General features: G+C 41.1%; 1 protein-coding gene across 2 annotated transcripts in view; it reads left to right on the top strand.

The window, feature by feature from the left end:
- The window catches only part of Evi5 (ecotropic viral integration site 5), a 129280-nt gene that overhangs the window by 6029 nt on the left and 105395 nt on the right, over nt 1–17856 (top strand). For both annotated transcript variants that reach the window (XM_042681664.1, XM_042681671.1), the window contains exon 2: nt 13892–14121. In XM_042681664.1, the coding sequence (XP_042537598.1) occupies nt 13973–14121 (149 nt within the window). In that variant the 5' untranslated portion in view covers nt 13892–13972. The remainder of the gene's footprint in view (nt 1–13891; nt 14122–17856) is intronic.

Consider the following 17856-nt stretch of genomic DNA (forward strand, 5'->3'; position numbering starts at 1 on the left):
TTTTTTGTTTTGCTTTTTTCTCTTTCATGCAGTTGTTTCTATCATATTTATAAGATGATTTCTATGTTGCTTTGTATGTCCCTCCCCCACAATATAACCCATACTTTCACTGTTTTTGATGTAGGTATAATTTGTGGAGGGGAAGGAAAAAAAACAAATCATTTAACTGGGGATACAGGTGGACCCATTGCAACAATGAGATGTACAGCCGGGCGCCGGTGGCTCACGCCTGTAATCCTAGCTACTCAGGAGGCTGAGATCTGAGAATCGAAGTTCAAAGCCAGCCTGGGCAGGAAAGACCGTGAGACTCCTATCTCCAATAAACCACTAGAAAACCAGTAGTGGCGCTGTAGCTCAAGTGGTAGAGTGCTCGCCTTGAGCTGAAGAGCTGAGGGACAGCGCCCAGACCCAGAGTTCAAGCCCCATGACCGACAAAAAAACAAACACAAAAAAGACAATGAGATGTACAAATCGTTATGTTGAAAAACGAACTTAACAACCTTGGTGGGGGTTGGGGGGCAGATCAGGTGGAGAGGAGGGGAGGAGTATGTGAAGGGATGGGAAGGGGAAACAATGAGGAGGCAACAATGCTTGATGAGAAATGTACTCGTTATCTTGCCCATGTAATTGTAACTCCTCTGTACGGTATTCTCACAAAAAAAAAAAAAAGGATTGGACATACAAAAAGAAAAGGCTACGGGGAAGTGCTTTCTATATCTTCTTCCACTACTGGTGGTTTTACCTCTAGAAAGAATACATCAGCCCTCCCCCCCCTCCACGTGCCACTGTCTCACTTATGGTGGGGCCACTGAACAGTTTGGAGGACATTTAGGTTTCAGCCTATTGCGTGTGTGTGTCCGTCCCTGTCTATATTTGTTCTGGCTTTTGCTGAGCCTTTTGAGGATTCTGTGGTGTATATTGAGTTTGTTCTTCGTCAAAATTGAAAACTATTTAAAATGATCTTCTATCTACTTTCTAGCTTCCAAAATGTTGTTGCTATGGACAATTTTCTTTCAATATGGTTTATGCCTAAGACATGTCAAAAGAATAAAAAGAAAGCTTTTTTTTGTGGTATTGAGGATTCAGTAAATGGAAATACCACTTGAGCTCCCCTTCCCCCAACCCTTTTCTCTTTTCTTGCATTTGTAACTACTGTGTCTGATCAAGAGAGGGTTTTTTTTTTTTTTTTTGGTCTGGTTGTGGGACCCGAACTCTGGGCCTGAGTGCTGTCCCTCAGCTCTTCAGCTCAAGGCTAGCACTCTACCACTTGAGCCACAGCACCACTTCCGGCTTTTTTTTCTTTTTGCTTATGTGGTGCTGAGGAATCGAACCCAGGGCCTCAGGCATGCAAGGCAAGCGCTCTACCACTGAGCCAACTTCCCAGCCCTGGGTTTTTTTTTGACTTGTGCTGTTTGCAGTTTATCCTTGTTGGCACATGCTAAACAAGCACTCTACCATTGCAGTTTATGCTTTTAAGTACCCAAAGACAATGTGGGTTTAGTATTTGTTCATTGTTCTTTGTGCTCATCCAACTCTCATGATTGTACTCTAAAAAATGTTCCTGAAAGCTGGTTAAACTGGGCTTTCTTTGTTGGTTCTGCTATTCAGTGTCATGTTAAGTTCTCTATTAGGATTCCTTAAGGAACTTTTTGTTCCTATATTCTTGGAAGGGATCTTGAGAAATCACAACAGAACTGGTTTTATTATGGATGAGTTTTTTTTTTTTTTTTCATTTTTGTTTGTCCATAGGAAAGCTTTGATATAGAAAGAAGGATGACAGGTGCCACTGTGTGTGTGTGTGTGTGTGTGTGTGTGTGTGTGTGTGTGTATTTTTTTGCCAGTCCTAGGGCTTGAACTCAGGGCCTGGGCACTGTCCCTCAGCTTCTTCTGCTCAAGGTTAATACTCTCTCACTTGAGTCAAAGCACCACTTCCAGTTTTTTCTGTTTATGTGAAACTGAGGAATGCAACTTAGGGCTTCATGCATGCTAGGCAAGCACTATACCACTAAGCCACATTCTCAGCCCAGCTAAATGTTTATTTTTTGGTTGGTCGTGGGGCTTGAACTTCACATATATCTGATGTATGTCATATACATACACACATATAAATAATGCATATCATATACATATGCATTGCCGTAGATTATTTTCATCTTCAGCTTCACATATTTTAAATAGAATCATGCAGTGTATACTTTTTTGCATTTGGCTTTTTTTTGGGTGCCAGTCCTTAGGCTTGAACTCAGGGCTAGGGCACTATCCCTGAGGTTTTTGCTTAATGCTAGCGCTCTAACACTTGAGCCAGTTTTTCTTACTATTTTTTGGTGCTTAATTGGAAATAAGAGTTACATGGACTTTCCTGCTTGGGTTGGCTTTGACCTTGATCCTTATATCTCAGCTTCCTGAGTAGCTAGGATTATAGGTGTGAGAGGCACCAGCGGCTGGCTACATCTGGCTTCTTTTAATGAACTTGTGTTCTTTCTCTGCCTCCATGGAATGCAGGAACTCACATATACTAGGCAAGCACTGAACTTCTGAGCTACATCTTCATCCCTCAATTTTTTTTTTTTTTTGCTGGTCCTGGGGCTTGAACTCAAGTCCTGGGCACTATCCCTAAGCCTCTTTGCACTCAACACTAGCACTCTACCACTTGAGCCACAGAACCACTTCGGGTTTTTTTTTTTTTTGGTCAGTCGTGGGCCTGAACTCTGGGCCTTGGCACTGTTCCTGAGCTCTTCAGCTCAAGGCAAGTACTCCCACTAGAGCCACAGCACCACTTCTGGCTTTTTCTGCTTATGTGGTGCTGAGGAATCGAACCCAGGGCCTCATGCATGCAAGGCAAGCACTCTACCACTGAGCTGCCTTCCTAGCCCCTACTTCTGTTTTTGTTTTTGTTTTTTTTGTCGGTCGTGGGGCTTGAACTCTGGGCCTGGGCGCTGTCCCTCAGCTCTTCAGCTCAAGGCGAGCGCTCTACCACTTGAGCTACAGCGCCACTTCCGGTTTTCTGGTGGTTTATTGGAGATAGGAGTCTCACGGTCTCTCCTGCCTGGGCTGGCTTTGAAAGGAGATCCTCAGATCTCAGCCTCCTGAGTAGCTAGGATTACAGGCGTGAGCCACAGCGCCCGGTGCTACTTCTGTTTTTTTCCCTGAGTTGTTTATTGGAGATATCTCTGGAGAAAATGTCTACTTTGCCAGGCACCAGTGGCTCACACCTGTATCCTAGCTACTCTGGAGGCTGAGATCTGAGATCACAGTTTAAACCAGCCTGGGTAGGAAAGTTTGAGAGATTCTATCTCCAATTAACTACCAGAAGCTGTGGCTTAAAGCTAGCTTTGAGCAGAAGAGCTCAGGGACAGTGCCCAGGCCCTGAGTTCAAGCCCATTGGCCCCCTCCCCCCTCCAAAAAAAAAGTACAGCCTTTTAGGAGGTTTAAAAAGGTAACTCTTAGCCAGCGCCGGTGGCTGAGGGACAGCCCCCAGGCCCAGAGCTCAAGCCCCAAGACCGACCAAAAAAAAAAAAAAGGTAACTCTTACAATGTAAGCTGGGCATGGTTATGCAGTTATGCATGCTTGTAGCCTCAGCACTTGGAAGGGTGAGATGGGAGGATGGCAAAGGCCAGGCCAGCTTTGACTACATGGCGGGGGGGGGGGGGGGGGTGCGCCTCACAAAACAAAAGCAGAAAGTACCACTGTCACAAAAAGCAACAACAACAACAAAAGACTTACAATATTATTGACTCATTTTCTCATTTTCACCTTATGGAATAAATCCAAGAGAAACATACACATGTGAAAAAATGTATATAGAAGATTGATGGCTGCTGGTATATATAACAATATTAAGGGGCTGGGAAGTTGGCTCAGTGGTAGAGCGCTTGCCTTGCATGCCTGAGGCCCTGGGTTCGATTCCTCAGCACCACATAAGCAAAAAGAAAAAAGCTGGAAGTGGCGCTGTGTCTCAAGTGGTAGAGCGCTAGCCTTGAGCTGAAGAGCTGAGGGACAGTGCCCAGGCCCAGAGTTTAGGCCCCATGACTGGACCCAAAAAAAAAAAAATATTAAAAATGGATCAGCCTGAATTTTCATTAATAGGTGATTAATTCAACTAAATATGGAAACTGGAGGCACGGTAAGACTAGCCCTGAGTAGGAAAACAGGTTGACGTACTGAGTTCAAGCCCTGGTACCGGAGGAAAACAGCAAACAACACAATAAATATAGTATGTTCATATGCTACAGTGCTATATATCTGATGGAATATGATATATGTATCCCATTAGTTTCCTGTGCTATGACAAATTAGCACAAATTTTGTTTCTTATAGTCCTGAAGGCCAGAGCCTGAAAATCATGATGTTAGGCCAAATGCAGTGGTTTAGGATGTAATCTCACCAATTTAGGAGGTAGAGATAGGAAGATCAAGGTTTGAGGATAACCCTGGCATAAAGTTACTGACACTCTTTTTTTTTTTTTTTTTTTTGTCGGTCGTGGGGCTTGAACTCTGGGCTTGGGCGCTGTTCCTCAGCTCTTCAGCTCAAGGCGAGCGCTCTACCACTTGAGCTATAGCGCCACTTCCGGTTTTGTGGTGGTTTATTGGAGATAGGAGTCTCACGGTCTCTCCTGCCCAGGCTGGCTTTGAACCGCGATCCTCAGATCTCAGCCTCCTGAGTAGCTAGGATTACAGGCGTGAGCCACCAGCGCCCGGCCTGACACTCTTATCTCAAAGAACAAGCTAGCTGTAATGCTTCATGCTGTGGTCCCAGCTATGAGGCATAGGTAGACAAGAAGGTGTGCAGATACTACCTGAAAAAAAACTAAAGCCCCCCCCCCCCCCCCCCCCACAAAAATTGTTATGTTGCTAGAAGGGCCAGTTCTCCTGGAGGCTCAGGGGGAAAGTGCTTCCCTGTCATTTCTAGCTTCTAGAGCTGCATTCCTTGTCTGTATTCTTTGGGGCTTTGCCATCTTCACAGCCAGCATTATAGTATCTTCAAATCTCTATGTGTTGCCTTATCTGTAATAAGGACCTTTGTGATTACATCAGGCTCAACCCAGATAATTCTGGATATCTTTCCCATCTCTAGATCCTTAACTTAAACATACAAAGTCTCTTTTGCTTATACAGTAACATGTATTCACTGGTTTGGGGTATTAGACTGTGGAACAGAAGGTTAAGATATATTAACTAAAACAATTCGTTGTTTTTTGTTTTTTTTTTTTGGTCTGCTGTGGGGCTTGAACATGGGGCCTGGGTGGTGTCCCTAAGTGGTTGTGTCCCTGAGTTCTTTTTTTTTTTTTTTTTTTTTGGGTCGGTTGTGGGGCTTGAACTCTGGGCTTGGGCGCTATCCCTTAGCTCTTCAGCTCAAGACAAGCATTCTACCACTTGAGTCACAGCGCCACTTCTAGTTTTCTAGTGGTTTATTGGAGATAGGAATTACAAGGACTTTACTTGCCTGGGCTGGCTTTGAACCATGATCCTCAAATCTCAGCCTCCTGAGTAGCTAGGATTGCAGGTGTGAGCCACTGGTGCCCGGCTCTGTCCCTGAGTTCTTTTGCTGAAGACTCTAACACTTTGAGCCATAGTGCCACTTTCAGTTTTCTGGTGGTTAATTGGAGATGAGAGTCTCATGGACTTTCCTGCCTGGGCTGGCTTTGAACCCCTATCCTTAGATTTCAGCCTCCTGAGTAGCTAGAATTGTAAGTGGGAGCCACGAGGACCTGCCCCCCCCCCCCTTTTTTTAATTGCACTGGATTTTGGACTCAGGGTATAGAACTTGCTTGCTGTGCAGTTGCTCTGCCATTTAAGCAACAAAATTTCAGCCTTTTTTGTTTGGGTTATTTTTGAATAGTCGTGTGTGTGTGTGTGCGCGCGCGCACGTGTACACACGCGTACGCACTCAATTCAGGGACTGGATGATGTTCTGAGCTCTCTCTCTCTTTTTTTTTTTTTTTTTGGTTGGTTGTGGGGGCTTGAACTCTTCAGCGCAAGGTGAGCACTCTATCGCTTGAGCCACAGTGCCACTTCTGGTTTTTGAGTGGTTAATTGGAGATCAGAGCCTCCTGGAGCCTTTTCTGCCCACACTGGCTTTGAATTGTGATCCTCAGATCTGAGCCTCCTGAGTAGCTAGGATTACAGGCATGAGCCACTGGTGCCTGGCTGTTCTGAGCTTTTGTGCCCAAAGCTAGTACTCTACCACTTGATCCACAACTTCACTTTTGGCTTTTTGATGATTGGAGATGAGTCTCATGAACTTTCCTCCCTGTGCTGGTTTCGAACCATGATCCTTACATCTTAGCCTTTTGAGTAGCTGGGATTACAAGTGTGAACCATTGGTGCTTGGCTTAGTATTGGGGCTTGAACTCAAGTTCTTGCATGTGCTGTAGTAATGAGCTTGAACTCAATGCCTGGCACTGTCCCTGAGCTTCTTTCACTCAAGGCTCTAGCACTCTACCACTTGAGCTACAGTGCTACTTCTGGCTTTTTCTGTGTATATAGTACTGAGGAATTGAACCCAGGTCTTCATGCATACTAGGCAAGCAGTCTACCAGTAAGCCACATTCCTAGCCCGTGTGTCTGCATTTCTGCTGAGGTTAGCCTGAACCTCTATTCCCTTCCTTAGCCTTCCACATAGCTGGGATGACAGGTACTTACCTTCATGCTCAGGTGTTTTGTGGAAACAGGATTTTGCTAACTTTTTTTTAGGGTTGGCCTTAAACTGCAATCCTCCTGATCTCTGTCTCTGGGATTTCATGTGCAAGCCTCCTAAAGAAATATATGGGGAAAAATAAAACATAAAAAGGAAAAAATAAAACATAATACTTAGTTCACGTTATCCATCTTGGGGCTGGGAAGGTGGCTCAGTGGTAGAGCACTTGCCTTGCATGCTCCAGGCCCTGGGTTCGATTCCTCAGCACTACATAAGAAAAAAGCTGGAAATGGCGCTGTGGCTCAAGTGGTAGAGTACTAGCCTTGAGCTGAAGAGCTGAGGGACAGCCCCCAGTCCCAGAGTTCAGGCCTCACGACTGGACCCCTCCCCCCCAAAAAAAGAGAAAGTAATACCACATTATCCATCTTAAGAAATAAAACCTCGGGCTGGGAAGGTGGCTCAGTGGTAGAGTGTTTGCCTTGCATGTATGAGGCCCTGGGTTCAATTCCTCAGCACCACATAAGCAAAAAGAAAAAAAGAGAAAAAAACCGGAAGTAGCACTGTGGCTCAAGTGGTAGAGCGCTAGCCTTGATCTGAAGAGCTGAAGGACAGCGCCCAGGCCCAGAGTTCAGGCCCCACGACTGGACCCCCCCACCAAAAAAAAAAAAAAAAAAAAGAAATAAAACCTCATAATTACTACCTTGCAACTGTAGTCATCTTTTCCTTTCAATGGTAACATTTTTGCACTTAATGAGTATATATTCATAAATAATAAGCATCCATTTCCTTTTTAAATATTTGCTTAACTCAGTGTATGTAACATATAGCCATAGTGTGGTCACTTTGGAAGTAGGTACACTTTCAAGGTGGCTCCTGGTTGTTCCCACCTCCTAATATTTATGCTCTTACATTGTTTCCTCACACATTGCCCAAGGACTAACTTGTGGAACCAGTAGAATATTGCAGAAATGAGGAGTGTGACTTAAGAAGCTCAGTCATGTAACATATGATCTGTGTGGGAGGAGTCAGTTGCCACATTGTGAGGATACTCTGTATACTTCTGGAGGGATCCATCTGAGAAACTGAGGCCCTTCCCAGTAGCCTTAGGAGGGAGGTATCCTGAAACAGATCTGGTCCCATTCACTCAGATAAGGGTTTCACATGGTCTAATATTACCTGCTACTTCCTGAGAATCCTGAACAAGTTACCTAACTAAAATGCACTCCAGATTCCTGGCATGTAGAAAGTATGAATGATATATTTGTTTGATATATTAAGCCAATAACTTTGGTAGTAATGATAGAGAGAATGAGACAGATATATAGGTTGGTCACAGCCCTTGTCTTTTTCTTGGGAATTATTTTCAGAAGTCACTGAGAAAGTGAGTATCATATTTTTCAGATCTCTGAGATGGGAAAATCTTCAAACACCCAGATGTTGAGTAGCCAGATATAATGACAGCTTTATTGTTTACTTGACCAAGTTTGTATAATGTCATATCTTTAACCAACCCTCTTTATGTAAACAACAACAACAAAAAAAAACCATTCTACCTTCACTTGAAAGTACAAATAAGCTGGGTGTTGGTGGGTCATGCCTATAATCCTACCTACTCAGAAGGCTGAGATATGAGAATCATAGTTCAAAACCAGCCCAAGTAAGAAAGTCTGTGAGAGGCTGGGAAGGTGGCTCAGTGGTAGAGCGCTTGCCTTGCATGCCTGAGGCCCTGGGTTCGATTCCTCAGCATCACATAAGCAAAAAAGAAAAAAGCCGGAAGTGGCTCTGTGGCTCAAGTGGTAGAGCGCTAGCCTTGAGCTGAAAAGCTGAGGGACAGCGCTCAGGCCCAGAGTTCAGGCCCCACGACTGGACCCCCCCCCCCCCAAAAAAAAAAAACAACAGAAAGTCTGTGAGATTCTTATCTCCAATTAATCACTCTAAAAGGTGAAAGTGGCTCAAGTAATAGAGTGCTAGCCTTTAGCAGCAAAGCTCAAAGACAGTATCCAGACCCTGACTTCAAGTCCCAGCACTGACCGTAAAAATAAGACAAGATGAATTCATTAAAGTCATTGAACATACCGGTGTGTCTTTCCAGACTTCATTACTGATGAACTACTTGAAGACAGGTTAGGAGCCATGTACATTACTAATTTTCCCACATTATGCCAGTTTTATACCTAAGCTGCTTATTTGTTCTGTGAAGATACTATAGTGGAGGTAAAGACTTTAGAAGTAGTATTAAATCCTTGAAGGTATAAATGCTTGATTTTTGAGCATTATTAGAGGGCATGTCAAAGACCTCTCTGTTTTTTCTGAAGAATTAATCAGCTTCAGAACCACTGAGTTGAAAGAGCTTGGCTGTAGGAGCAAGGCACTGACGTTTTAAGTCATAACCTTGTTATTCTCTGAGACAAGTTAGAGAAAATATGTCAAAGACTTTGATTTCAGAATTTTTTTCTGTAGATAGGTTTAATTTCAGACTTAAATTAACTGAAGCTTAATTTTCCAAGTATGAAAGTGATCAAGGTTGTTGTTTGTATATGTAGCAGGAGGTAGTGCTTAACTATACTGGATTGTTTTATTGATAGACTGTGGTGTGCAAAAATTTTCCTGTAGGACTATTGTATTTAATTTTAGAATGTTCTATTGAATCTTATTTTAGGTGCTTCTTGGTAATTTTGATCCCTTTGAACCTTAATTTTTTTTCTTTAATTTGAGAAAATTCTCCATTATTTCTAGTAACTGGAACTACAGAATACCAGTTTCTCTCATCTCAGTAAATGGTACTACCAGTTGCTCAAGCTGAGGTTCATTTTATACTTGCTTTCTTCTTTCTCCCTCATTTGTGTATGACTTCTATTTGTTTGACTTCTTAACTAGCTCCAAAACATAGTGCTTTGACAACATTTTTATTTATTTTTATTTTTATTTTTTTGTTGGTCATTGGTCTGAACTCTGGGCCTGGGTGCTATCCCTCAGCTCTTCAGCTCAAGGCTAGCATTCTACCACTTGAGCCACGTGCCACTTCTGGCTTTTTCTGCTTACGTGGTGCTGAGCCTCATGCATGCAAGGCAAGAACTCTACCACTGAGCTACCTTCCCAGCCTTCTGACTACATTTTTAAAGCACCTAGCATGTGTTCTTTTTTTTTTTTTTTGCCTGTCTTGGGGCTTGAACTCAGGGCCTGAGCACTGACCTGACCTTTTGCTCAAGGCTGGTACTCTACCACTTTAGCCACAGTGCCACACTCTCAGCTTTTTCTGTGTATGTGGTACTGAGGAATCAAACCCAGGGCTTCATGCATGTTAGGCAAGCACTCTACCACTAAACCACATTCCCAGCCCCTAATATATGTTCTTTCAGAGAAGATTCAAAATGAATTCTTGGCTAAATGATTGTTACTGCACTATCTTCTTGATGTAAGGCTCAATATGTGAAAAATAGAGACTCCAAAGGATCTCACCTATAAAAATAAATATATGCAATGCTTGATAGGAAATGTACTCATTATGTTATTTATGTAACTATAACCCCTCTGTATGTATCTTCACAAAAATAAATATGTATAGAAGCTGAAGAAATCTTTCCTATTCTCCTTGAGAAATTAAGACTCAAATGAGTGAATCACAGTTTGAGTTTAGCCTGCTGAAATTTTAATGTGTTTGTCAAAATGCATTTGGTGGTATTACATATATTGTAACTTTAGCTTTTGAGGGTTGTCTTGTTTTATAAATAAAAAAAATTAAAAAAAATTTAAAGCGTTACCTTTTTTCCCTTCTGCAGAAGGGTGTTTTTGTTTTTTTGTTGGTCCTAAGACTTGAACTCAGGGCCTGAGTGCTGTCCCTGAGTTATTTTGCTCAAGGCTAGTGCTCTACCACTTAGAGTCACAGTGCTACTTCTGGTTTTCTGGTGGCTAATTGGAAATGAGTCTCACTGCCTTTCCTACCTGGTATTCTCGGATCTCAGCCTTCTGAGTAGCTAGGATTACAGGCATGAGCCACCAGTACCCAGCCGATTTTTACTTTTTGTTACTTATATTATAGCTTAAACTTGGGGCTGGGTGTTCTTTAAAAATTTTTTCCTCTCAAGGCTGGCTTCCATTTCAACTACAGCCATACTTCCAGAGTTTTGGTAGTTAATTGGAGATATGAGTTTCACAAACATTCCTGCCCGGGCTGGAAGTTATGCAAGTGAAGTTATGTAAGATGAGTACTTGTGGAAAGTAGACAAGTTGAGAGGACAGGTAAGATTGGAAGTTGGATAAAAATTTGAGAGAAAAATATAGTGGAGGATGTCATCAAACATCTAAATCTGGAAAACTTCTCAGGATGGAAGGACATAGATTCTAAATCAAAAGGGTCCATGAGAATGCTAAGCACATCAGATAAGAAAAGACTTATATTAAGAGAATTTATTGAATCTTCACAACAAGGGGCCCAAAGAGATCGAAAAGTTCCTGGAGGTCAGAGGGAAAATTGGCTAAATAATAAAATTAAAGTGGCTTTAGACTTTTTTCAACAAGAGTATTAGGAACTAAAATTACAATAGAGAACAGTAGAAGGGCTGGGAAGGTAGTTTAGTGGTAGAGTGCTTGCCCAGCATGCATGAAGCCCTGGGTTCCATTCCTTAGTAACACATAAACAGAAGAGGTAAGAGTGCTAGCCTTGAGCAAAAAGAAGCTCATGAGTAGTGCCCAGGCCCTGAGTTCAAGCCCCAGGACTGGCAAAAAACCCACAAAAACAAACAGTACAAATTTGAGGGAAAATTATTTCTAATACAGAAACTTTTAATGAAAAAATCCATTTTCAGTTACCTGTGTCTCAAATTTATGTCTGATTCATCCCCTCTGAGGATGCAGTAGAGGAGGAACCTTACTGAAAATGAGAGAATATACTGAGAAAAGGGAAGACTTCTGATTTAGGGGGAAAAACTTGATTCAACTCAAGAAAGAGCCAAAGGATCACAGTTATGTCCCAGCTAGTCTAGAATGGAACAGATTACAGTGCTGTGAAAGGACACGCCTAAAAATAGAACACTGAGGGATGAGGATGTAGCTCAGAGGTGGAATGCTTGCCTAGCAGGAACAAGACCCTAGGTTCCATTCCCATTACTCACCCCCACCCCCACCCCAAATATTGATAACATATAGGATATGTTTGAATACACTGAGAAAATATAAAATTGTATGAATTATGGAACAGTTGGGACACAATAAGTACTTAAAATCTTACCAAGATACCTTTTTTTTTGCTTTTTTTTATTATTATCTTTAAATAGTTGTACAAAGAAGTTCCTATTCTACAAAACAGTATATGAGTACAAGGTGTCTGACAACATTGTCACCCATTGCTCCGAACCCATCCCTTCTCTCACTTTTTTTTTTGACTTGAAATTAGGTGATTACATAAATTTCACATATTTCACAGTATTGTGGAAAGGTGATATTTAGTTAAAGTCACAAACACATTTTAACCTTCACAAGGCAAATTGTCATTATTATGGTCTATAAAGTTTGTGAATTCTGCAAGGTATTTACTAACTATTGGGAAAGTAAGCAGAATAGAGTAGAAGAGGTAGAGTCTACCTCATAGAATAGTTGTGACTACAGTTGCAGTCATGGTAATGATCCAACTTAAGTATTTTTTATTATATTGGGATGGTTCAAGGTAAAACAGTTGTGTATATTGTAGTGGGCCAGGTTGAGGATCTTTTTTGCACTGAGAGATAAATAGATAAAATTTTAAAACTTTTTCTTTTTGGTCATTGGCTTCATATAACTGGCAAAAATTAAAACTATAGGGAAAAAAGGCAATGAAGTAGACATTTATTATAGCCAAAGGAGGTGTAAAGAATTCTATTTCATGTACAGCATGGTAGCAATACCCGTAGTCCTAGCTACCTGGAGAGCTGAGGTTTGAGATCAGTCTTGACAATGTAGGGACACATCATGTCAAAAATAAAAATATTTTGGAAGCTTCTCATGTGTGCATGAAGTTCTCCAGGGGATTTGTGACAGCCAACATGTCTAAGGAGGTAATGTGATGGTAGTTTTCATTACACTTATAGGTGTGGTACTTCTGGTGTGGATTCTTGATTTTTTTTTTTTTGGGTCTGGTCGTGGGGCCTGAACTCTGGGCCTGGGTGCTGTCCCTCAGCTATTCAGCTCAAGGTTAGTGCTCTACCAATTGAGCTACAGCGCCACTTCCGGCTTTTTTCTTTTGTGGTGCTGAGGAATTGAACCCAGGGCCTCAGGCATGCAAGGCAAGCGCTCTACCACTGAGCCAACTTCCCAGCCCTGGATTCTTGATTTTTAATGTTTTCTTCCTGTATTAGTATATTATCTTATATGAAAAATGATTTGAGTAGTAAGCCAAAAACCATTTTTGGGTTATTTATCCAAATAAATTTCCTAAATATTGCTTTGTATCTTTGTGCTGCATAGATTGTTAAGGATCTCATTACATCATATTTATACCAGGAACATCCTTGTTGACTTGATCATATCCTGATCATCTTTTGGATATGTTTTAATTCGTAGGCTTTCCGATGAAACTCCAATAAAGGATATACTTTTACACCCAGACTCACTCTGCCCTTTCATGCACACCTGCGTGCATGCACACGCACGCTCGCACACACACACACACACACACACACACACACACACACGAGATATTTTCAACAAAAATTTCATAAGACAATATTTCTTCTCTTTATTTTTAGAAGTGTTAACCTACTAGGGTGGGTTTTTTTTTTTATTATTTCCTGATGGGTTTGTGATTTGGAAAGCATCCTGGGTTGTTTATGCTATGAATATGCTAATTTGAAACAAATAGTTTCTAAAACCCGTATGTTAGGATAATGCTAAAGCAGTTTTATCTTAGTCACCTCAAACAGAACATGCTGATAATAATTATTAAGTAAAACCTAACAGGATTATTGAGGGTTTTTTTGTTTTTTGTTTTTTGTCAGTTATAGGTCTTGAACTGGGCCTAGGTGCTGTCCCTCAGCTCTTCAGCTCAAGGAGAGTGCTCTGCCACTTGCCACAGCGCCACTTCTGGCTTTTTGGTGGTTAATTGGAGATAAGAATCTCAAGGACTTCCTGCTTGGGCTGGCTTTGAACCATGATCCTCAGATCTCAACCTCCTGAGTAGCTAGGATTACAGGCATGAGCCACCCGCATCTGGCTGGATGATTGAGTTTTTGGTAATGAATACAGCAGAATTAATATATGTACCATCTTTATTCTTATCCTTAGGTGGCGACAGACAAGGTTGCAGAGAAGTTGAGTTCTACTCTCTCATGGGTAAAGAACACAGTATCGCATACAGTCAGTCAGATGGCCAGTCAGGTGGCAAGTCCATCTGCTTCATTACACACTACATCCTCATCTACCACCCCATCCACACCAGCTGTTTCACCAGCTTCCCCATCACAGTTGAGTCCAGACGACTTAGAACTCCTGGCTAAACTGGAGGAACAAAATAGGTGAGTGAGACTGCTTGACATTCTTTCCCCAGTTATCATATAAGCCAAAGTATAGTCTATATTTTATATACTTTTATTAAGAATTTTTATTTCTTTGTTGGTCATAGGGCTTGAACTCTGGGCCCAAGCACCGTCCCTGAGCTTTTTTTGTTCAAGGCTAACATTCTACCACTTTGAGCCACAGTGCTGTTTCCAATTTTCTGGTGCTAATTGGAGATAAGAGACTCATGGATTTTCTTGCCAGGGCTGGCTTTGAATGATGATCCTCAGATCTCAGTATCCTGAATAGCTAGGATTACAGGTGTGAGCCACTGGTGCCTGGCTAAGAATGTTTATTTTTAGTTTTGCTTCTTGTTTATTAAAATTGCTTAGCAGATATATTTAAGTATTTTTTTTTGCCAGTCCTGGGCCTTGAACTCAGGGCTTGGGCATTGTCCCTGAGCCTCTGTGCCCAAGGCTAGCACTCCACCACTTGAACCACAGCTCCACTTCCAGCTTTTTTTGAGTAGGTTATTAGAGGTAAGAGTCTCATGGCCTTTACTGCCTGGGCTGGCTTCAAACCATGATCCTCAGATCTCAGCCTCCTGAGTAGCTAGGATTACAGGCCTGAGCTACCGGCTCCCTGCATTTAAGCCTTTTTGAGAGAAAAGTTTGGTCTTAGATTAAAATTTTCTTCCAAGTCAGATAGCTTTAGAGATTTTTTTTTGCCCGTACCGGGATTTGAACTCAGGGTCTTATACTTGCAAAGTATATACTCTATTACTTGAGCTATGCTCCCAATCCTGTTTGATTCAGTTATTTTGGGGATAGAGTCTTCATGCCTTGGTAAACCTGGTTGGTGATCTTCCTTATGTTCTCCACGTAACTGATGACAGTTGTATACCACTATGCCCAGCTTTATCAGTTGAGATGGATCCCACTTTTTGTCTGGTCTGGTTAAACTTTAGATTTTTTTGTTTAAGACTGACATTCTAGGGGCTGGGAAGGTGGCTCAGTGGTAGAGCGTTTGCCTTGCATGCCTGAGGCCCTGGGTTCGATTCCTTAGCGCCACATAAGCAAAAAAAAAAAAAAAGACTGATACTCTACCACTTGAGCCATAGTTCTCTGGATTTTTTTTTTTTTTTTTTTTTTTGAGGGAGTAGTTAATTGGAGATCAGTCTCACAAGCTTCCCTGTACAGGCTGACTTTGAACTGCAATCCTCAGCTGCGAATGTGGCTTAGAGGTAGAGTGCTTGCCAGAAAAAGCTGGAAGTGGCACTGTGGCTAAAGTGGTAGAGTGCTAGCCTTGAGCAAAAGAAGCTCAGGGACAGTGCCCAGGCCCTGAGTTCAAGCCCCAAGACTGGCAGAAAAAAAATAAAACAAAAAAACAAAACACGAACTGCAAACTGTAGAGTACAGCCTCCTGAGTAGCTAGGATTATAGGCATGAACCACCAGCAGGCACCTGGACTTAGGTTTTGCTTAAAAAAAAAAAATACACTCTATTACCTTGCTCATGTAATTGTAACCCCTCTGTATGGTATTTTTACAATTTAAAAAAAATAAAAAATACAATCTGACAGTCTTTGCCTATTTTTGTAGTACCTGAGGATCAAACTTGGGATTTTGCCCATGCTGGGGGTAAGCCTTCTATTGTTAATCTACACCCTTAGCCCCTGTACTTATAAAACAAGGTCTCACTATGTAGCTCAGACTGGCTTTGATCTCCCAGTCTTCTTGCCTCTGCCTTCTAAGTGCTGGGATTATAGGTATCTGGCTCAGTTTTGCATTTTAATAGGGATATTTAGATGAATTTCTTTGGGAAAAAAATCAGTAGAGTTTTATTTCTTGCTCACATTGATATTCATCTAAAACTATAGGTTGGATACATTTTTGCTTCAAATTTCATTTTATGACCAGAGCCTTACCCCTGTCCAGAGTAAATTGGAATTAAGCTAGATGTAAAAGTACCTGGCACTAGTGGCTCATGCATGTAATTCTAGCTACTCAGGAGACTGAGATCTGAGGATTGCAATTCAAAGCCTGCCTGGGCACACTCTTATCTCCACTAAACTACCCAAAAAGCTAGAAGTGAAGCTTTGGCTTAAAGTGGTAAAGTACAAAAAAGCTCAGGGACAGCACCCAGGCCCTATGACCGACCAAAAAAAAAAAAGAAAGAGAAAAAAGGAGATAAAAAAGACATGTAGCTTAAATACCTTAAAGCTTCTGCTAAGGGAGTAGCTGAGCAAAGAAGTTTCAGTTTTACAAAATCATATTCTCCTCCATTTCTCCTTCCCATTTTACCAATCTTCTGTGAGTAAGGCATATGAAGTGTAATCTTACAGGGATGGGGATAAGAAAAAAATCATTATCATTTGTTATCTTAGTTATCTTTTTGCATTCTATTGTATTTTTATTTTCAATTAATTTACATGACATTATCTTGTATATGATGAAATTGGAAGAGTGGAGTTGTGTGAAGACCTTCATAGCCAGATAGGTCCTCAGAGAAAAGAGATGATAGGACTTACTAAATAGAACAAAAGGAAGTATGGGGTGGGAAAAAATAGTGGAATACAAAGTTGGGGCAGGCAAAGTAAAGCAGCTGTCAGTAGTGTTAAAAGGTATAAAGGATTTGTAATTTTGAATTGGTTTTTACATGGATGAAATAGTTATAATACCAAACTTTTGGTACTAAAAGTACCAAAATCAAGCTGGGTACTGGTGGCTCATGCCTGTTATTCTAACTACTCAGGAGGCTGAGAGCCCAGGATTGTGGTTTGAAGCCTGCTTGGGCAAGAAAGTCCTTGAGATTCTTATCTCCAATAAACTATTTAGAAAAAGCTGGAAGTGGTGCTTTGGCTTAAGTGGAAGAGTGTTAGCCTTGAGCACAAAAGTTAAGGGACAGTGCCGAGGCTCTGAGTCCAAGCCCTAGGACCAGCCAATTTAAAAAAAAAAAAAAAAGAGGTACCAAGATCAATGTTGAGTTTGTTTTTATGCTGGTAATCAGTAATGACGATACAACTAAATATACATAGGAATATGTTAAGTAGTTACTGGTGATATGTGAATACAGATAAACATATTCCCAAGTAATTCACAACTTATTCCTGAATGTGAGATGTGAACTACGGAAAAATAACTACAGTTGTTTAAAGATATTTAGGAAAAAGAATTTGAGGTTGAATTTTTACCTCTGTGGTTATGTGCATATTTATTAATATACATGAGGCTATAAGTTCAATTCCAGGCTCAAAACCAAAGAGATTTTACAGAAATCTATGTTCTTATGTAGAAGTATTACAAAATTTGAGCTTGTATTGTGTACAAATTTTGAATCACCTGTTTGTATGTTATTTTGTATATTTAATTAAAGAAACCATTACAAATCCAGATCCACAGGAAAGATTCCTACAGAGAAAGGTGAATAGAGCAACATCTTTTATGTTGAGAGTAATCGCAGTAAAAGGACTAATTTAAATAAAACAATAAAAATACCATACACCATCATCAAGCTTTCTTTCTCCCCTACCACCTTGTCAGTATTAGATCTGGGAGAAAATTGTGGTTTATAATAAAGGAGGTATAAATAACAAATGGAAAGTAAACTTATTTGCCACAATTACTTACAATTAACATTAGATGCTTTTAGTTAGGATTTAATCTTCCCCATATGTAGATGGTGCTATGATTGTTATTTACCTTTTTTGATTCAGGAGATTAAAAATGGCAATGTTTAGGAAATTAGAATTGAAAC

Source organism: Dipodomys spectabilis, unplaced genomic scaffold (genome assembly GCF_019054845.1).
Source record: "Dipodomys spectabilis isolate Male_0828 unplaced genomic scaffold, ASM1905484v1 ptg000002l, whole genome shotgun sequence".
Classification (NCBI taxonomy): Eukaryota; Metazoa; Chordata; class Mammalia; order Rodentia; family Heteromyidae; genus Dipodomys; species Dipodomys spectabilis.